General features: G+C 36.7%; 1 protein-coding gene and 1 pseudogene across 2 annotated transcripts; both read right to left on the reverse strand.

Moving 5' to 3' along the window:
- Positions 1-209: 209 nt before the first annotated feature.
- Positions 210-4,955, reverse strand: LOC148106142 (uncharacterized; annotated as a pseudogene). The gene is made up of 5 exons (XR_015719878.1): positions 4,907-4,955; positions 3,505-3,832; positions 2,707-2,958; positions 2,498-2,617; positions 210-768 (listed from the first exon to the last, which is right to left on the reverse strand). The product of XR_015719878.1 is annotated as an uncharacterized LOC148106142 (transcript).
- A 5,972-nt stretch (positions 4,956-10,927) lies between these two features.
- Positions 10,928-15,543, reverse strand: LOC148106143 (uncharacterized). The gene is made up of 5 exons (XM_087849566.1): positions 15,387-15,543; positions 13,999-14,319; positions 13,203-13,451; positions 12,992-13,111; positions 10,928-11,321 (listed from the first exon to the last, which is right to left on the reverse strand). The coding sequence occupies exons 1-5, from the start codon at positions 15,433-15,435 to the stop codon at positions 11,140-11,142; spliced, it is 921 nt and encodes a 306-aa protein (XP_087705692.1). The 5' UTR covers positions 15,436-15,543; the 3' UTR covers positions 10,928-11,139.
- Between the last annotated feature and the right edge of the window lie 4,527 nt (positions 15,544-20,070).

Below are 20,070 nucleotides of genomic sequence, written 5' to 3' on the forward strand. Positions count from 1 at the left end.
CTTTGTGATTTTTGTCTGTGAAAAGTGCTAAATAAATTAATTTTACTTAACTACCACATAGAGAAAAAGGTATCCTCTTTTAAATGCAATGTTTAAGTTTAACTTTTGTTCTTTTTTTTCTCTTTTAATCTAAAGCACCAAGTTCTTACTTCCGTGTTCTCCATGGTCTCTTTTCTTTGACTCTTCCTGCATGGTTACAAGAAAAACTCTTTTATTGGCACTTTATTCATACACTGACATCACATTGTAAGCTATATGGTTGATTATTTAAAAATGCAGCAACAAACAACAAATGGCGAAAACATCTGTACACAAATGTGTCCTTCAGCACTACAGTTGAAATGTAAACGCAAAATAAAAAGTATGAAGGACAGAGAGTTTTTATATGATGATGATTATATTTAAGAGGACCTCAATAGAAAATTGCAGAAATTACAAGAAGAACCACATTTTTATGGAAATTTATACACAGTTGTTATCTTGTGAAAAAAAATGTGGAATGAATGAAAAGGAAAGGATAAACTCTAATCCTTATTTCCACACCTACACGGATACGTGACAAATGTACAGCAGGTGAAAGGTGACACTAGGTGTTGGAGTAAGGACTCATTTCAATCATGAAAACAGAGTTATCTGGAGATTCCACCTTTTTTGGGACAGCAGGGCCTTCCAATATTGTTTTTTTCTTCCAAGTGAACCAGATCCAAATCCCACTTAATGACAGAATTACCACAGCGGCTTTCAAACCAATAATGAACCAGGAAGTACCTGTGTTAGACATAAAAATGTTTATGACAAGTTAGAGCTGTGAAAGAAGAGTCACAGTAGAGTTTTCACTCATGTACCATAGTTTATAGAAAGGGGAAAAAATACATGAATGCGTCCCCTTTATCAGAGTTCATTTTTACTCATTTATATACAGTGATGGGAATAACGGCGTTACTAACGACGTTACTTTTTTCAGTAATGAGTCTAACTAATTAGTATTCCTATCGTTACTACGCCGTCACAGTTACTAATAAGAAAATGCGGTCCGTTACTATTTTTCAACACACAGACGGTTGAAGCTGTGTTCAGCTTACCGCATCTTATATCAGTTTCACGGAAGTAGCTGACTACGTAAGTAACCTGGACGCTACAGCTTTAAGCAGCTGCGCGCGCTCCCGCGGACAGCAATCACTTTCTGCCCGACGATCACTTTTCGGCACAACACCTGGAGCTCAGGGGGGCAAAACAATCGCATGAGTGCTGTTTTTTGGCTAAGGAAGAATAAAGTAGTTGTGGTAAGCCAATCACATGACCACTTCAAAGCAACAAGGTGATATATACCAGTTTTTAAATTGTGTTGATAGGTCACTTAAAACCAGAGTCATGATAAACAATATATGCCGCGTTTTTTCCTCAATACTTTCATCACGTTTACTGTCTAAGGACAGCGCTAGGAAGCACTCTCTGCTTATGAGCAAAAAATACAAAAACAAAACAAAAAACAGCCCTTTCCTGTTGGTGGAAAAATGCGCCATGTCGACAAATCCAAAATGATATGGCAACATGACATTTGGTTGTTTAAGAAGAGGGGGAAGTTTTAGCAGTGAGTTAGAGAGAGAGAGAGAGCAGAAAAAGAGAGAGCGAGTTTTGAGATGTGAGAGATTTGTGACGTTTAGCGTGTTTGGAGTGTGTAGTTAATGCGTTGTCTTGTGTAGTTAGTGTGTAGTGTTTTAGATGGTTTTGTGTTGTGTGTCAGAACAATGAGGCGACTGCTGAATGAAAACAGGAGCAGTGATACACCTGCTGCTGTCAGGCCTGCAGGTATCAGGCTGTGATGTTCTCCTTTATAGTGGACAGAAGTTATTGTTTTGGAGTGGCACAAATAATTTGTGTGGCATCTTATTGAATGCAGAACAGCTGATTGTTCTTTAAATAGTTTGAAATGGTTATTTAAAAAATCAAGGTAAAAGGTAAATGGCTGCAAATAACTTTGTTGTTTGCAAAGCTTGTGCATAGGATTTTAAAATTGACAATTTATATTTGCATTTAAAGTTATAAAATATGATTCATTAAACATGTTTGTGGTTGTTACAGTAAAAATATAACTTTTTCTACTCTGATTTATGTTTTTTGTCTGATTTTAGATCAATTGTGTTAATACAGTATGTCAAAATGAAAACATAACTGTAAAATCAGACACGTGAGGTTGTGCTGAAAAGGATGATACCAAACAAGGCAAAGTAAATTGTTTTTAAAGGTAAAATGTGGAGGTAAAATCAAAAGTAGTCAAAAATGGCAAGTAATGCAATAGTTACTCGTCAAGTAATTAATTACTTTTAGAATCTTGTAACTCAGTTACTAGCTCAGTTACTTTTTTGAAGAAGTAACTAGTAACTATAATTAATTACTTTTTCAAAGTAACTTGCCCAACACTGTTTATATACCATCTGTCATCGGTGATGGCAGTTTGATTAAAGAGGGTTAATTGACACTATGTTAGTCTCCTTACCCACTGCAGTTGGTGTGACTGGTGTAGGTTCTGTTTTTGGTTCAATACACAGGCTGTTACTGTCCACAGGCACCCACCCTAATATCTGTGTCCCATTGATTGAGGTGCAGTTAATGAAGCCTATGAGCAAAAAAACAGATCATTCATGAAAGACCTTCAAAGTCAATTAGTCGTTATTATCGACCTTTATTCAAAATGTTGTCACTCACAACAGGTCTTCTGTTCTTCTGAGACATCACTGACGTTGTTCCTGACTGAGCAGACCAGACGTCCTGAGATGTGCTGTTTCAGAGTGATGATGTTAGTCATACTATTTGGAGAAAACAGCTCAGCATCTGTCAGTGTGCGTCCATCCAGAGCCCAGCTATACTGAGGACTGTCCCCTCCCTCAGAGGAGCGGGACACTCTCATCTCTCCCTGGGACAGACACTCAGAGACCAGCAGGACAGAGGACACAGGAGCTGAGAGAAACACACACAGGTGACTTTTGGTACTATAACAAGATGCACTTTCATGCACTGTGCTTCCTTCTATGTAACTTTACATGGTCTGTAACTTGGTAGCTGATTTTCCATAGTTCCTAAAATCTACTACTTTGCAACACTATCAGTTGGTTATGGAATATCTAGGAGGGAAGAAATATCTCAAAATTATTTGCTGCAAAGGTAGCATCCTGGTACAGTAACATACACAATTTCAGTGAGCTCTTTACAATTATTCATTAATTCACAAATGTTTGTAGAGGCAGACTGCATGGCTAGCTGCTTGGTTTCATACATCTGTGTCAATGGAACTAAAAACATCAGAATTCAAAGATTAAGAGATGTGGCCCAATACTTTGGTGAATGTAGTGTGCATCATGTAGATTATCATTATTTATGGTTTGCTAATTAAGAACAGGGGATGCACAAAATGTACGTATGTGAAATTCTGTGCTCTATATTGTAAACATTACCAAAACAATATTGCATTTACATCAATTAAAGGCTGCATTTCCCAACATTTACCTTGAACAATCAACTGTAAAGTCCGCACGCCCAATAATATTCCATATGAATGAAAGCTGTCAAGGGTATAATCACCACTGTCTGTCCTGCTCAGGTTATTGATCCTAAATGTTCCATTACTCAAAAAAAAGAGAGATCTGTGTGCTATGGTATTATAAAAAACCATATTATTTCTGACAATTAGTATTACTGATAAATTCTTTAACAGTTGGTAGATATTAGATAGATATTTCAGAGCTGCTGTCCATCAGCTGGATGTCCACACTTCCTCCCAAAGCTCCATAACACTGAGCTCCATCCTGTCTGCCATCACAGTGAGTTGCCACACCTGCAAATTTTAAAACATTAAAAAAGAAAAACATTTGTGATTTGTTAGTTTCTACCAAATAAATGACAATAAAAATTAGAATAACATTGTCAGCAATCCAAAATTTACTGATGTGAGGATGTTTACTTGTAGTAAAAAGTAAAAAGTATTTTTAGTATTACCATGTTTATACCTAATACCACATTATGTTTTGGATAACCCAGTGTTTTAATTGAATGGTATCAAATTATTTATAGTAGCACTACTGCCATAAATCTGTCAGCTCTTAATATCTAACTCAGAGTACGTAGCAGTTTTGACAATTGTAGGTAATAGAGCCTCAAGAACAAACATACTGCATCCATAATCCCAAAGTTATCACACAAATGTGTCCAACATTTACAAATATATTAATAATTAAGAAATACAGGTAGACACATTCTCCACATTTTAGCCGAATACAAAAATTAAAGTATTTTCATGTGAATAAAATAATCGGTTGTTTGTCAAACAGAAAACAGGAACCCATATTTCAGAGAAAAGACTCTGCACAGGACAGAGATGTTCATTTCTGAAGGTGGCCTTATAAATTAAAAAGTAATGCAACCAATACGTTCTTCAGCATATCAGTAGTGACTGCATGACTTAAATAACTTAAGATCTGGATTCCTAGTTACAACCAATCAATAAGTTGAGACACATTCTTCAAAATCAGGCAGTCCATCAAAGTAACAAATAAGCTTGACGTCTCTGATAAGGATGGAAAGAATAAAGTCCTTTAAAAAGCCAGAACTCACTTAAACACACTGCAACAAGGCTGCCAAGGTGCATAGTGAGCTAAGAATTTACCACTGCTACTAAAACTGGTAAAAAGACAAAAAAAAAAGGAACTAAAGCTCTGCTCAAATGATCACGTACTGCAGATGGAGCCAACAGATTCATACATTAATTTAATCAAATAAATCAAAGTGCACACATTGTAACTTTGTGTAAGTATTTGTGCAGCTTAAACATCTCTGAGGGCGATGTCAGATATTTTGTACAGGTTAAAAAAGTATTAAATGATAAGTGTCGCATGTACAAAGAATATCTCACCATGAGACAGTCCCAGTAGGATCACCATCAATCCCAGCACAGCTTCCATATCTCCTCACTGTTCAGTGTGTGTTGACACAGTCGACAGAGTACTTTATTAAATGATGCACATTTATCAAGCAGGTAACAGTCAGAAATGGCTCCTGCTACTGATCAGCCTCTTTTGAAATGCTGTTCTCATTCTGTGTGTGGAAGTTTGAAAAAGGAAGTACAACTAGCATGTTCATTACTTTGCAGAAATAAAAGGAACCTCACAGATCTTCCACGGACTTTGTTTGTTAATTATTACTCACACTGTCACAAGACTATTTTTAGATCGATAACAAACTAACCATATCCTGCCCATCACTCAGTGTCTACAACATTCATGCAGTTTAATGCAATTCAACAGCAGCCCCATTTATATTCCACCTTAAGTCCATATTTTGGTGCTGATACAAAGCATGTGATACACATCCATGAAGAAAAAAGAAACACTTTTAAAACATTATAAAATGTACACTCTGCCCATATGGAAAACATATATATAAATCTTATAAAGTTTGTATCTGTCTTGTGTGAAACTTGTATGAAAAGCATACAAGAGTGAAAAAAATATATAAGATCCCTAGAAAAAATATATAAATGAAACTTGTATGTTTTGGATACTTACTAAAACAATATATGAAAGTGGCCACTTTCATGAGTAAATCATATAAGCCTTATATGTTTCACTATATGAAGTAGGCCACATCTGATGCAAGTCTTTTATACGTTTTTTCTATTTCTTTTCTATACAGGTGACTTTAGGGATTGTGGTATTTAGGCTAATTGGTGGTTTGAGTGGTTGTTTTGACCAATGCTCATTCAAACCAGTACAAGTTCTGAAAAGTGACACTATTATTCAAAAGTATGTTTTAAATACTTGGCTGTATTGTTTTGATGCATTCTCAATAATCCAGATATAAATATTTAAGAAAATTGTCTTAATCTGCACAAAGCATTTTCAGTGAGCGAAACATTTTGTTGCTCATCTAAGTGTTCATCTGAATCATAGGCCTGCTCAGATTGTCTGCCTGCGCAGACTACTGATTCTAAATGTGAATCCCACCCTCAAAGGACAGTGTGTGAATACTTTGATGAAAAGCATTGTTATAATCATCTTATTATTCTTTGAAATGAGTAAAAGGTGAGTGAAAAGGTGTTTCTTTCTTTTTGTGATTGGTTTCATTTTGTGTTTGTTGGCAAAAGAAGAATGTTCAGTTTCAATTTGTTTATTACTGTGAAAGTAGAGCCTAGTGAACCAAAACCTTTTTATGGGCATGCTGTGACTGCAGCAGTGTATTAATACTTTGACAAAAGCATTACTCATCTTATTATTCTTTGAAATTTGTAAAATAAAAGTACTCTGCATATTTGTTTCTTTCTTTTTTGCTTTGTTTCATTTTTTTGTTTGAATTGTTTATTTCTGTAACTGTAGAGCTTCCGTGAAATAACAGGGCAAATCATCACACCTATGAAGGCAAATCATCACACCTATGAAGTCAGAGGAAGTTGGTATTAAAATTATTAAATTATTTAAATCTAAAACTCTTGGGTTTGAAAGCTAGCTCACTAAAACAAAAAGAAACTAGCTGTTTCTCTTCATCATCATTATTTTTTTCCACAAGGAGGAAACTGAATTAACATGATCAATAACTACACTACTGATGATTATGAGTATGCCATTATGACAGAGTTTGATAGGAGCTCCCGCGTTCCGGCAACCTTCAGATAAACTACTCTAGTCTAACTACTGAAAGCAGCTGTCATAGTGATCAGTTTCAGATAAGAATGTGTGAACTCAGAAAGAACAGAAGTGATTAGAATGAAGCTAAAGAGAGAGAAAAGAGAGAAGTTGTCTTTCAGTTTAGAGATACTAATACTTTGAAACCAAATGTGTAATTTTCTTGTTCAGCTAATCATGCAGTTTCACTGACATTGTAATATTTAAAATTTAAAATAGATGCAATAACTAAATAAAATTAAAACAAGTAAGAGGTTTATATGTATTTTCAAGCCAGTTCAACACATACATGATAAAATATTCCATTTTATATTCAAGTTTTAATTACAGATTACTTCAATTCTCAAAACACATTCGTAGACATCAATGATTGTTCTGTTGTTCACTGGTTTTAAAATGTTTTCTGAAGTTATGTATGTTGAGGTTACATGTTTGTTAGTTTCACTATAGAAGTTATTTTGCACAGAAGGAAGTGAAATTGACTAGACCAAACCCTAACCCTAATATTCAAAACTTCATTAAAAATCGTCCTTGATAGTTGACGTCAAACTTTCAACACATTCCTCCTCTGGGCCACCTACTGTACGTCTATGCCAAGTTTCATCTGAAACTGCTTTCATACTCCCAAGAAATTAAAAGACAAGTCTGCTCAAATGTCACAACATTCAAGGAATGTGATAACGTCATGTTAAAATGTATTTAAAAATCAGTTGTGAGAGGTGACATGAATTTCGCAATGGATTCCTCTTCTTTGACACCCACACTATATGTGTGCAGTTTCATCTCAAGGTGTGGGATTTTAATGTGTTAATTGCGTTTAATTAATTAAAAAAAATAACATGTTAAAAAAAAGCCGCATTTAATTGCACTTTGCATTCCAAGATAAGGAGAACTTTTGTCAGTGTATGATTTCTTAGTACACCTATTACACGGATGCACACACAATGAATCCGAAAAAGCATGTTGCTAGGACTGATCAGAAGCAAATTTCATTTCAAATGACTACCCAACAGAAGCCTTGATAAAAGTATGGTTGTGTGCAAACTGTGCAAAAAGGAGTTGGCATACCATCGAAGCACTTCAACCTTACGGTACCATCTAAATGCAAAACATGTTGCAGTGAGCACAGAAAACGTAGGAGCGTTTAGCATTAACAGTCCCAGTTCGAGTACCAGTAAAAGGTGTTGGCAGCCCAAACTTGATGAAATGACTGGCTTCAGGACAAAAAATTAGTAAGTCAAATGGATTGCCCTGACTGTAGTCCACTATGAGTTGTATAAGATAGGGGGTTAAAAATGTGCTACAGTTAGCGTCAGGTGATCCAACTTTCCAACTGCTGTGCCGAAAGACTATTTCAAGTAAAATCAACAGGAGGGCAGGGGTGCGCCTCTGCGCTCCCACTGTCAGGTGCAGCTTTGCCGGGGGAGGGTCGCAGCGGCCGTGCCGACAACGTTGCTGACCCATGTCTGTCTGTTTCAGGGCGGTGCTACGAAGGAGGCCACGTTTGCAGTAATCGAGGGCCCAAGTGTGGAGTGTGGCTGGACTGTGCGGCGATGCGCCGTCAGGAAGAGACAGGTCCGTGACGGGAGCTTCCACCTTTGTTTTCTGGCTGGCGTGGTCCCCATCTCAGAAGAGGAGTTCCTCTCCTGGTTTTGAACATAAGGAACATTTGCCCAGTGAGGCTGGACAGTGGGATGACATTGTATTATTTTATAGATAGTGTATATTTATTTCTGCCAACAGGGTTTGTAGCATATTGAGAAAGTTGTTTTTATTGTATAAGGGTATTTTAAAATTTTATTTGTAATTGTATTTGTGTTCTGGTTTTTCTTCCTCCACTGGAATAAATGGTGTGTCTAAGACCCGTTTAGTCTCTGTGCCCTGAGCGCTGATTCACTTGCTCCTCTCGTCCCTGTATGCGAAAGAACGTTCAGGTGGGATATAACATACCCCTCCTCTTTGTGGTGCTCCGACATGTTCTCAATTCTCCACCCCAAGGCAGTCAGTTTTCCTCCACAGGTTCCCTAACCCAATTTGATCTCCCACAGTAAACAGCGTTCTTCCATGTGTCCTCCCCCTCCTCCTTCCACTGTGGTCTCCTCTCTTCCCTACTTTGCACCAGTCCAGTTGCAGTCAGTTCTCTTCAGTTTTGTCCTGTGTAATCCAGCTGTCTTTTCCATTGCCATTTCACTCCAAATGTGGCAATTATGAAACTCAGACAGTCTTCCCAGTAAAGTTGCTGCTTGTTGGAAACACATCTCCAGCCATCCTGTCCTGATGATGGTGTTTTCTCCATGCTGATGCTGTTTGCACATACTGCTGCTGCTGGACCTCTCACTGCTCAGGATACTGCTGTTTTCTCTTGACCTGCTGTCAACTCTTGATGTCCCAAAACTGTATTACTTGTCTTTTCCTTTCTCTCCAACTGCTCTTCTACTTTTCAGCTGGTTCATGCTGAGTGATCCCTTTCCCACACAACCATTCAACCTTCTCTGCCATCTCATAACATACTTTTACCTACAGTTCTTACCATACAGTTACAACTGCCCGGAGCTTCTCATCTGGCTGAAGTGTAGTGCCTGCCCACAGCCGCCTCTTTAGCCCACTAAATTGGCTCAGCTACTCACGGGATACAGCTTCCCTTTACATTCAGAGCATCCTCTACAATGGACTTCTTCCCTTCCCTTCCCTATGTTCCCTTCTGCAGAAAAGTGATGAAATACCATCACTCCACACACTGTAGTACACAGAAATGATTCCTGACACTGGACTCGAACTATCGTCCCTGTGATGGACCTGAACAGGTAAATAAAACTATTTTTAACTTATTGTTACTGTTTCTTTAAAAAGCTCCATACTTGACAGTTAATATGTGTAGACTTATAATGACTTTCCTGAATTGTCTGCTACGGGTTTGTGACTGAGCTTCTTGGAGGGGAGACATATGTCTTATGTTCAGTGGTTTTACATGCTTCTAACACCTGCATCACCCCACGGAGATCTCTGATGATGACTCAAACTACATGGTAAAATTTAATACTGCCTTCACAAAGGACCAATCTCAATGTGTAGCTACACGCAACCATCAGTGGCTCAAGATAGCCACTGTGCTTGACCCATGCTTTAAGGATTTAAAGTGTCTTGTGAGGGGAGAGCGAGAAGAGGTTTGGACCAGCCTTGAGGCCCTGCTGCAGGAACAGTGTAGATACAAAGGAGCCAGCAAAGACAAGAACCTTCTCCTCTTTTGATTGTCATCAGATTCTGATTCAGATGGAAAGTAAATAAGAATGGAGATGTTTTGAGTCCAATAGGTTTGTTATTTTTTGCACTAAAATGTTCGATAATCAAACGGTTTTAGCCTAATGTACAAAATAATTTTTGTTAAGGTTACTCAGAGTTTAAAGGTGAAGCTGGTCAAATAACCCGTTACGTTTCTGCCTTATTTTCTTAGGAAGAAAAATGGCACTTTATGTTGAAAATTGTATTATTATTACAATACCATTTTCAAAATGTACTGGTGGAGAAACTGAGATCTGCTGATGGCCTTAACAGTCACCAGATCTTCAGTATTTTCATGAGCCCTTCCAGTGTGTGTCTTCAGTTTCCCGTTCTTAGCTTACAGGAGGAGCATCGCAGCGACAACAGGGGTAGCAGAGTGGCTGCAGCAGAGTCTATAGGCAGGATTTTAGCGCATGTTCTTATGAAGCTGAATATGCAATGGATTACAGAAAAATATATTTTACTTAATTCCACCATAAGATAAAAAAAAAAGATTTTCTGCCAATTGTCAGTTATCAAATCTGTATCTGATCTCTTCTCACACTTTAACAAGTTCAAAAATTAAGTTCTATTGTCCGACACTACACCATTTTGTGAAGCACTTTGTGATTTTTATCTGTGAAAAGTGCTAAATAAATTAATTTTACTTAACTACCACATAGAGAAAAAGATATCCTCTTTTAAATGCAATGTTTAAGTTTAAGTTTTGTTCTTTTTTTCTCTTTTAATCTAAAGCACCAAGTTCTTACTTCTGTGTTCTCCATGGTCTCTTTTCTTTGACTCTTCTTGCATGGTTACCAGAAATAAACTGTTTTATTGGCACTTTATTCACACACTGACATCACATTGTCAGCTATATGGTTGATTATTTTAAAATGCAGCAACAAACAACAAATGGCGAAAACATCTGTACACAAACGTGTCCTTCACTACAGTTGAAATGTAAATGCAAAATAGAAAGTATGAAGGACAGAGAGTTTTTATATGATGATGATTATATTTAAGAGGACCTAAATATAAAATTGCAGAAATTACAAGAAGAACCACATTTTTATGGAAATTTATACACAGTTGTTATCTTGTGAAAAAAAAAATGTGGAATGAATGAAAAGGAAAAGAAAAACACTCTAATCCTTATTTCCACACCTACACGGATACGTGACAAATGTACAGCAGGTGAAAGGTGACACTAGGTGTTGGAGTAAGGACTCATTTCAATCATGAAAACAGAGTTATCTGGAGATTCCACCTTTTTTGGGACAGCAGGGCCTTCCAATATTGTTTTGTTCTTCCAAGTGAACCAGATCCAAATCCCACTTAATGACAGGATTACCACAGCGGCTTTCAAACCAATAATGAACCAGGAAGTACCTGTGTTAGACACAAAAATGTTTATGACAAGTTAGAGCTGTGAAAGAAGAGTCACAGTAGAGTTTTCACTCATGTACCATATTTTATAGAAAGGGGAAAAAATACATGAATGCGTCCCCTTTATCAGAGTTCATTTTTACTCATTTATATACAGTGATGGGAATAACGGCGTTACTAATGACGTCACTTTTTTCAGTAACGAGTAAACTAATTACTATTAATATCGTTACAACGCCGTTACAGTTACTAACAAGAAAATGCGGTCCGTTACTGTGTTTCAACAGACAGACGGTTGAAGCTGTGTTCAGCTTACCGCATCTTATATCAGTTGCACGGAAGTAGCTGACTACGTAAGTAACCTGGACGCTACAGCTTCAAGCAGCTGCACGCGCTCCCGCGGACAGCAATCACTTTCTGCCCGACGATCACTTTTCGGCACAACACCTGGAGCTCAGGGGTGCAAAAGAATCGCATGAGTGCTGTTTTTTGGCTAAGGAAGTAGTCGTGGTAAGCCAATCACATGACCACTTCAAGATGACAAAGCAACAAGGTGATATATACCAGTTTTTAAATTGTGTTGATAGGTCACGTAAAACCAGAGTAATGATAAACAATATATGCAGCGTTTTTTCCTCAATAGTTTAACTTTTGTCACGTTTACTGTCTAAGGACAGCGCTAGGAAGCACTCTCTGCTTATGAGCAAAAAATACAAAAACAAAACAAAAAACAGCCCTTTCCTGTTGGTGGAAAAATGTGCCATGTCGACCAATCAAAAATGATATGGCAACATGACATTTGGTTGCTTAAGAAGAGGGGGACGTTTTAGCAGTGAGTTAGAGAGAGAGAGAGCAGAAAAAGAGAGAGCGAGTTTTGAGATGTGAGAAATTTGTGACGTTTAGCGTGTTTGGAGTGTGTAGTTAATGTGTTGTCTTGTGTAGCTAGTGTGTAGTGTTGTGGATGGTTTTGTGTTGTGTGTCAGAACAATGAGGCGACGGCTGAATGAAAACAGGAGCAGTGATACACCTGCTGCTGTCAGACCTGCAGGTATCAGGCTGTGATGTTCTCCTTTATAGTGGACAGAAATTATGTTTTTGGAGTGGCACAAATAATTTGTGTGGCATCTTATTGAATGCAGAACAGCTGATTGTACTGTAAATAGTTTGAAATGGTTATTTAAAAAATCAAGGTAAAAGTTAAATGGCTGCAAATAACTTTGTTGTTTGCAAAACTTGTGCTTGTGATTTTAAAATTGACAATTTATATTTGCATTTAAAGTTATGAAATATGATTCATTAAACATGTTTGTGGTTGTTACAGTAAAAAAAATCTAACTTTTTCTACTCTGATTTCATGTTTTTCTGATTTTAGATCAATTGTTTTAATACAGTATGTCAAAATGAAAACATAACTGTAAATTCAGACACGTGAGGTTGTGCTGAAAAGGATGATACCAAACAAGGCAAAGTAAATCGTTTTTAAAGGTGAAATGTTGAGGTAAAATCAAAAGTAGTCAAAAATGGCCAATTATGCTCAGTTACTAACTCAGTTACTTTTTTGAAGAAGTAACTAGTAACTATAATTAATTTCTTTTTCAAAGTAACTTGCCCAACACTGTTTATATACCATGTGTCATCAGTGATGGCAGTTTGATTAATGTTAGTCTCCTTACCCACTGCAGTTGGTGTGACTGGTGTAGGTTCTGTTGTTGGTTCAATACACAGGCTGTTACTGTCCACAGACACCCACCCTAATATCTGTGTCCCATTGATTGAGGTGCAGTTAATGAAACCTGGCAGAAAAAAACAAATAATTTGAGAAAGATGTTAGAAGTGAATTAGTTGTTATTATTGACTTTCATTCATAATGTTGTCACTCACGACAGGTCTTCTGTTCTTCTGAGACATCACTGACGTTGTTCCTGACTGAGCAGACCAGACGTCCTGAGACGTGCTGTTTCAGAGTGATGATGTTAGTCTTACTATTTGGAGAAAAGAGCTCAGCATCTGTCAGTGTGCGTCCATCCAGAGTCCAGCTATACTGAGGACTGTCCCCTCCCTCAGAGGAGCAGGACACTCTCATCTCTCCCTGGGACAGACACTCAGAGACCAGCAGGACAGAGGACACAGGAGCTGAGAGAAACACACACAGATGACTTTTGGTACTATAACAAGATGCACTTTCATGCACTGTGCTTCCTTCTATGTAACTTTACATGGTCTGTAACTTGGTAGCTGATTTTCCATAGTTCCTAAAATCTACTACTTTGAAACACTATCAGTTGGTTATGGAATATCTAGGAGGGAAGAAATATCTCAAAATTATTTGCTGCAAAGGTAGCATCCTGTTACAGTAACATACACAATTTCAGTGAGCTCTTTACAATTATTCATTAATTCACAAATGTTTGTAGAGGCAGACTGCATGGCTAGCTGCTTGGTTGTCATACATCTATGCCAATGGAACTAAAAACATCAGAATTCAAAGATTAAGAGATGTGGCCCAATACTTTGGTGAATGTAGTGTGCATTATGTAGATTATCATTATTTATTGTTTGCTAATTAAGAACAGGGGATGCACAAAATGTACGTATGTGAAATTCTGTGCTCTATATTGTAAACATTACCAAAACAATATTGCATTTACATCAATTAAAGGCTGCATTTCCCAACATTTACCTTGAACAATCAACTGTAAAGTCTGCACGCCTGATGATTCTCCATCTGAATCAAAGGTTTGAAGGGTATAATCACCACTGTCTGTCCTGCTCAGGTTATTGATCCTAAATGTTCCATTACTCAAAAAAAAGAGAGGTCTGTGTGCTATGGTATTAGAAAGAACCTTATTATTTCTCACATGTAGTATTCTTAATGAATTCTTTAATAATCGGTATCTAGATATTTCAGAGCTGCTGTCCATCAGCTGGATATCCACAGTTCCTCCCAAAGCTCCATAACACTGAGCTCCATCCTGTCTGCCATCACAGTAAGTTTCCACACCTGCAAAATTTGAAACATTGAAAAGAAAAGCATTTGTGATTTGTTAGTTTCTACCTAATAAATTACAACAACAATTTGATTAACATTGTCAGCAATCCAAAATTTACTGATGCGAGGACTTTTACTTGTTAAAAAGTATTTCTTGTATTACCATGTTTATACCTAATGCCTAATTATGTTTTGGATAACCCAGTGTTTTGACTGAATGGTATCAAAGTATTTGAAGTAGCATTACTGCCATAAATCTGTCAGCTCTTAATATCTAACTCAGCGTAGGTAGCAGTTTTGACAATTGTAGGTAATAGAGCCTCAAGAACAAACATACTGCATCCATAATTCCAAAGTTAATACATGGATGTGTCCAACATTTACTAATATATTAATAATTAAGAAATACAGGTAGACACATTCTCCACATTTTAGCCGAGTGCAAAAACTAAAGTATTTTCATGTAACCAAAAGAAAATAAATGTCAAACACAAAACAGGAACCCATATTTCAGAGAAAAGACTCTGCACAGGACAGAGATGTTCATTTCTGAAGGTGGCATTAAAAATGATAAAGTAATGCAACCGATACATTCTTCAGCATATCTGTAGTGACTGCATGACTTAAATAACTTAAGATCTGGATTCCTAGTTACAGCCAACCGATAAGTTGAGACAGATTCTTCAAAATCAGGCAGTCCATCAAAGTAACAAATAAGCTTGACGTCTCTGATAAGGATGGAAAGAATAAAGTCCTTTAAAAAGTCAGTTTAAAACTCACTTAAACACACTGCAACAAGACTGCCAAGGTGCATAGTGGGCTAAGAATTTACCACTGCTACTCAAACTGGTAAAAAGACAAAAACAAAAAGGAACTAAAGCTCTGCTCAAATGGTCACGTACTGCAGATGTAGCCAATAGATTCTAACATTTAATTAAATAAAATAAATCAAAGTGCACATATTGTAACTTTGTGGAAGTATTTGTGCAGCTTTAACATCTCTGATGACAATGTCAGATATTTTGTACAGGTTAAAAAGGTATTAAATGATAAGTGTCACATTTAAAAGAATATCTCACCATGAGACACTCCCAGTAGGATCACCATCAATCCCAGCACAGCTTCCATATCTCCTCACTGTTCAGTGTGTGTTGACACAGTCGACAGCCGTCAGAGTACTTTATTAAATGATGCACATTTGTCCAGCAGGTAACAGTCAGAAATGGCTCCTGCTACTGATCAGCCTCTTTTGAAATGCTGTTCTCACTCTGTGTGTGGAAATTTGAAAAAGGAAGTACAACTAGCATGTTCATTACTTTGCAGAAATAAAAGGAACCTCACAGATCTTCCACGGACTTTGTTTAATTATTACTCACACTGTCACAAGACTATTTTTAGATCGGTAACAAACTAACCATATCCTGCCCATCACTCAGTGTCTACAACATTCATGCAGTTTAATGCAATTCAACAGCAGCCCCATTTATATTCCATCTTAAGTCCATATTTTGGTGCTTATACAAAGTACCTTGTATACACATCCATGAAGAAAAAAGAAACACTTTTAAAACATTATAAAATGTACACTCTGCCCATATGGAAAACATATATATAAATCTTATAAAGTTTGTATCTGTCTTGTGTGAAACTTTTATGAAAAGCATACAAGAGTGAAAAAAATATAAGATCCCTAGAAAAAATATATAAATGAAACTTGTATGTTTTGGATACTTACTAAAACAATATATGAAAGTGGCCACTTTCATGAGTAAATCATATAAGCCTTATATGATTCACTATATGAAGTAGGCCACATCTGATGCAAGTCTTTTATACGTTTTTTCTATTTCTTTTCTATACGGGTGACTTTAGGGATTGTGGTATTTAGGCTAATTGGTGGTTTGAGTGGTTGTTTTGACCAATGCTTATTCAAACCAGTACAAGTTCTGAAAAGTGACACTATTATTCAAACGTATGTTTTAACTACTTGGCTGTATTGTTTTGATGCATTCTCAATAATCCAGATACAAACATTTAAGACAATTGTCTTAATCTGCACAAAGCATTTTCATTGAGTGAAACATTTTATTGCTCATCTAAGTGTTCATCTGAATCATAGGCCTGCTCAGATTGTCTGCCTGCGCAGACTGCTGATTCTAAATGTAAATCCCACCCTCAAAGGACAGTGTGTGAATACTTTGATGAAAAGCATTGGTATACTCATCTTATTATTCTTTGAAATTTGTAAAATAAAAGTACTCTGCATATTTGTTTCTTTCTTTTTTGCTTTGTTTTTCATTTTTTGTTTGATTTGTTTATTTCTGTAACTGCAGAGCTTCAGTGAAAAAACAGTGCAAATCATCACACCTATGATCTCAGAGGAAGTTGTTTTTAAAATTATTAAATTATTTAAATCTAAAACTCTTGGGTTTGAAAGCTAGCTCACTAAAACTAAAAGCAACTAGCTGTTTCTCTTCATCATCATTATTTTTTTCCACAAGGAGGAAACTGAATTAACATGGTCAACAATTAATTATTTAAAATAGGACTACACTACTGATGATTATGAGTATGCCAGTATGACAGAGTTTTATAGGAGCTCCCGCGTTCTGGCAACCTTCAGATAAACTACTCTAGTCTAACTACTGAAAGCAGCTGTCATAGTGATCAGTTTTGGATAAGAATGTGTGAACTCAGAAAGAACGGAAGTGATTAGAATGAAGCTAAAGAGAGAGAAAAGAGAGAAGTTGTCTTTCAGTTTAGAGATACTAGTACTTTGAAACCAAATGTGTAATTTTCTTGTTCAGCTAATCATGCAGTTTCACTGACATTGTAATATTTAAAATTTAAAATAAATGCAATAACTAAATAAAATTAAAATTAAAACAAGTAAGAGGTTTATATGTATTTTCAAGCCAGTTCAACACATACATGATAAAAATTCCAATTTATGTTCAAGTTTAAATTACAGATTATTTCAAATCTCAAAATACATTCATAGACATCAATGATTGTTCTGTTGTTCACTGGTTTTAGAATGTTTTCTGAAGTTATGTATGTCGAGGTTACATGTTAGTTAGTTTCACCATAGAAGTTATTTTGCACAGTGAAGTGAAATTGACTTGACCAAACCCTAACCCTAATATTCAAAACTTCATTAAAAATCGTCCTTGATAGTTGACGTCAAACTTTCAACACATTCCTCCTCTGGGCTACCTACTGTACGTCTATGCCAAGTTTCATCTGAAACTGCTTTCATACTCCCAAGAAATTAAAGCACAAATCTGCTCAAATTTCACAACATTCAAGGAATGTGATAACGTCATGTTAAAATTTATTTAGAAATAATTTATAAGAGGTGACATGAATTTCCAATGGATTCCTCTTCTTTGACACCCACACTATATGTGTGCAGTTTCATCTCAAACCATTGCATAACTCTGGAGAAATTAAATGACTTTTCTTGTTCATTTCAACATGCACATTTGATTATAACAATAAATGAAAAATTAATTAAATATCATCTTTGATTGTTGACATGAAACTGTCAAATGAATACTCCTTTCTTTTACCTTCTCTATATTTGTAATAAACAAAACTTTACAAAAAAAATCATCTTTCTTTGACAGTTGACATGAAATTGTCCACAAATTCCTCTTCTCTGAAACTAACACTACATCTCTGCAAATTCAGCTTCAACCACTGAAACACTTCTCTTGTGAACTCTAGTGAACTCAAGACAGACAGTAAAGTGGTGTTGAGCACCCTAATACAGGAAGTAGGGATTGGCTCTCTGTTTAAAGAGTCCAAATCTCTGATCCTATCGATCTTACCCAGCAAACAGTGCAAAGCTTTGATGAAACCGATGTGTGAGGGGACTCACCCAGCTGTAACTGCCTCAGAAACCCAAGTTGCCCTGCTGTTGCCCTGCTGTCATCTGTTCTCGTAAAGTATAACCAAACTTTTGAGCGTTTGTGCCACTTAGTCGTCATGTTTCCTATCGGGTAAATGACACTACGCAACGTGGTGACATCATTCAAGGGAACTGGAATCGATAGGGGAATCGTTTGCAAAAATGGCAAACAATTCCAATTAATTGAAACAATGGGAACCGGTTCTCAACAAGAACCATCTGTACCTAAGGGTCTGTTAGTTTAAAAGGGCTGGAGTAACCTGTAACATGGATAACAACACTCTGCTGGGTGCTGGGAATATTGTACTCAAAGGATGACACACTGAAGAACTAGAACATAATTAAATATATAAAACCAAAGTAAATCATGAACCCACATAACTCAAAACACTTAGTCGGTGACCCAGGAACCATGACAGTTAATTCTAAATAGTATAAATAGCTCTTACATGTTACTCCAGACAGACTGTTGGTGCTGTTTTCCAAGGCACTAGTTTTTTTTTGTTTTTTACATGCAGTGCATGTATAAGACATTCACAGAATTTGAACACTTAAATAAACAAAACTGCAAAATGTGAATTTCTCTCTCTCTCTAAAACGTACAAAATTGTCATGGTCCCTGTGCCTCCTTGGCCAGCCCAGTGTGGCCACAATTGTTTGTTGTTTTGCTCTCTCTGCTCTCCTCGCCTTGCTCTCTCTCTCTCTCTTACCTGTAGGTCTGGGCGGAGCTCAGATTAGGCTCCCGCCCTTGGCCTACATACCTGCAGCTGATCTCCGGTGATTTGCAGTTGATCTCTGGCTCTACTTAAGGCAGGGGCTCTGAGCTACTCGTCGTTGGAATATTGAGTAACTGTCATTAGTATTGCTTGGTTCCATTGCGATTCTTTTGTTCCCGTGCTTGCCTTCGACTAACCCTCATCTTTGTAAATAGGTTTATCTGGATCTGCCCTTTTTGTGACCCCTGGACCCCGTGAGTGAAAGTGAGCTGCTTGTGTGGAGATTGTTTGGACGAGGAGCGGAGCGAGTGCGAAGACGTGTTTCCCCAGCCTGTTGACCCCCGGGACCCTGGTGTTACCCCCCTTCACGTGTATATAGCGCACCAGTGTGATTAATAAAAAGTTGTTTGAACCGTGCTTTCTCAGTCTGCGCCTGAGTCCGTTCCACCGCCGTGACAAAAATGCCTTTTGTAGATTTAAAAAGGTATGGTTTCACTGACTCAGTGAGTATAGGTAGTCTAGCGGTTTGTCTTAAAACAACTGTACTCTCCAAATTTAGACTTGAAATAGATTTTTGACTTTAATCTCAAAATTTGGGCATTATTCTTGAAGTGATCAGTAATATTTTTTCTTAATGTGGCTCTAATACACTATAAAATAGAGCGAAATAGAGAAAATAGAGCCATTTTAAATGGTTGTAGCCTTTCTACAAAATGCAGAGATGCCTCCTGTGATAAAATGAACAATTCTGACACTCTGTTTCAGTTAACTTACCCCCATAATTATGACAAGTTGTTGTTTATGTCAAATCTTTTCACATATACCGTAGTTGTAGTTGACACCCAAAATAAATAATAATAATAATAATAATAGTGTCTGAAAACTGCATTTAAAATAAACTTACATTGTAGATAACTGAGTGCTTTTCCAAAATCTAAATAGATTAAATAAATACAAGTTCTAAAAATGATACATCTTCCATCATATTTGATTATTTATTAAACAGTGATGGAGCTAATTAAACTGATTAAAATTAGTTAGATATTATTTAAACAGTTCTTCTGCCGTAACTGTATTTTAAGTGTATTTTAACTTTAAGTGCATATACATATGAAATTGATCTCAGAATTTCAA

Source organism: Neolamprologus brichardi, chromosome 2 (assembly GCF_056152115.1).
Source record: "Neolamprologus brichardi isolate AB-2024 chromosome 2, ASM5615211v1, whole genome shotgun sequence".
Lineage (NCBI taxonomy): Eukaryota > Metazoa > Chordata > Actinopteri > Cichliformes > Cichlidae > Neolamprologus > Neolamprologus brichardi.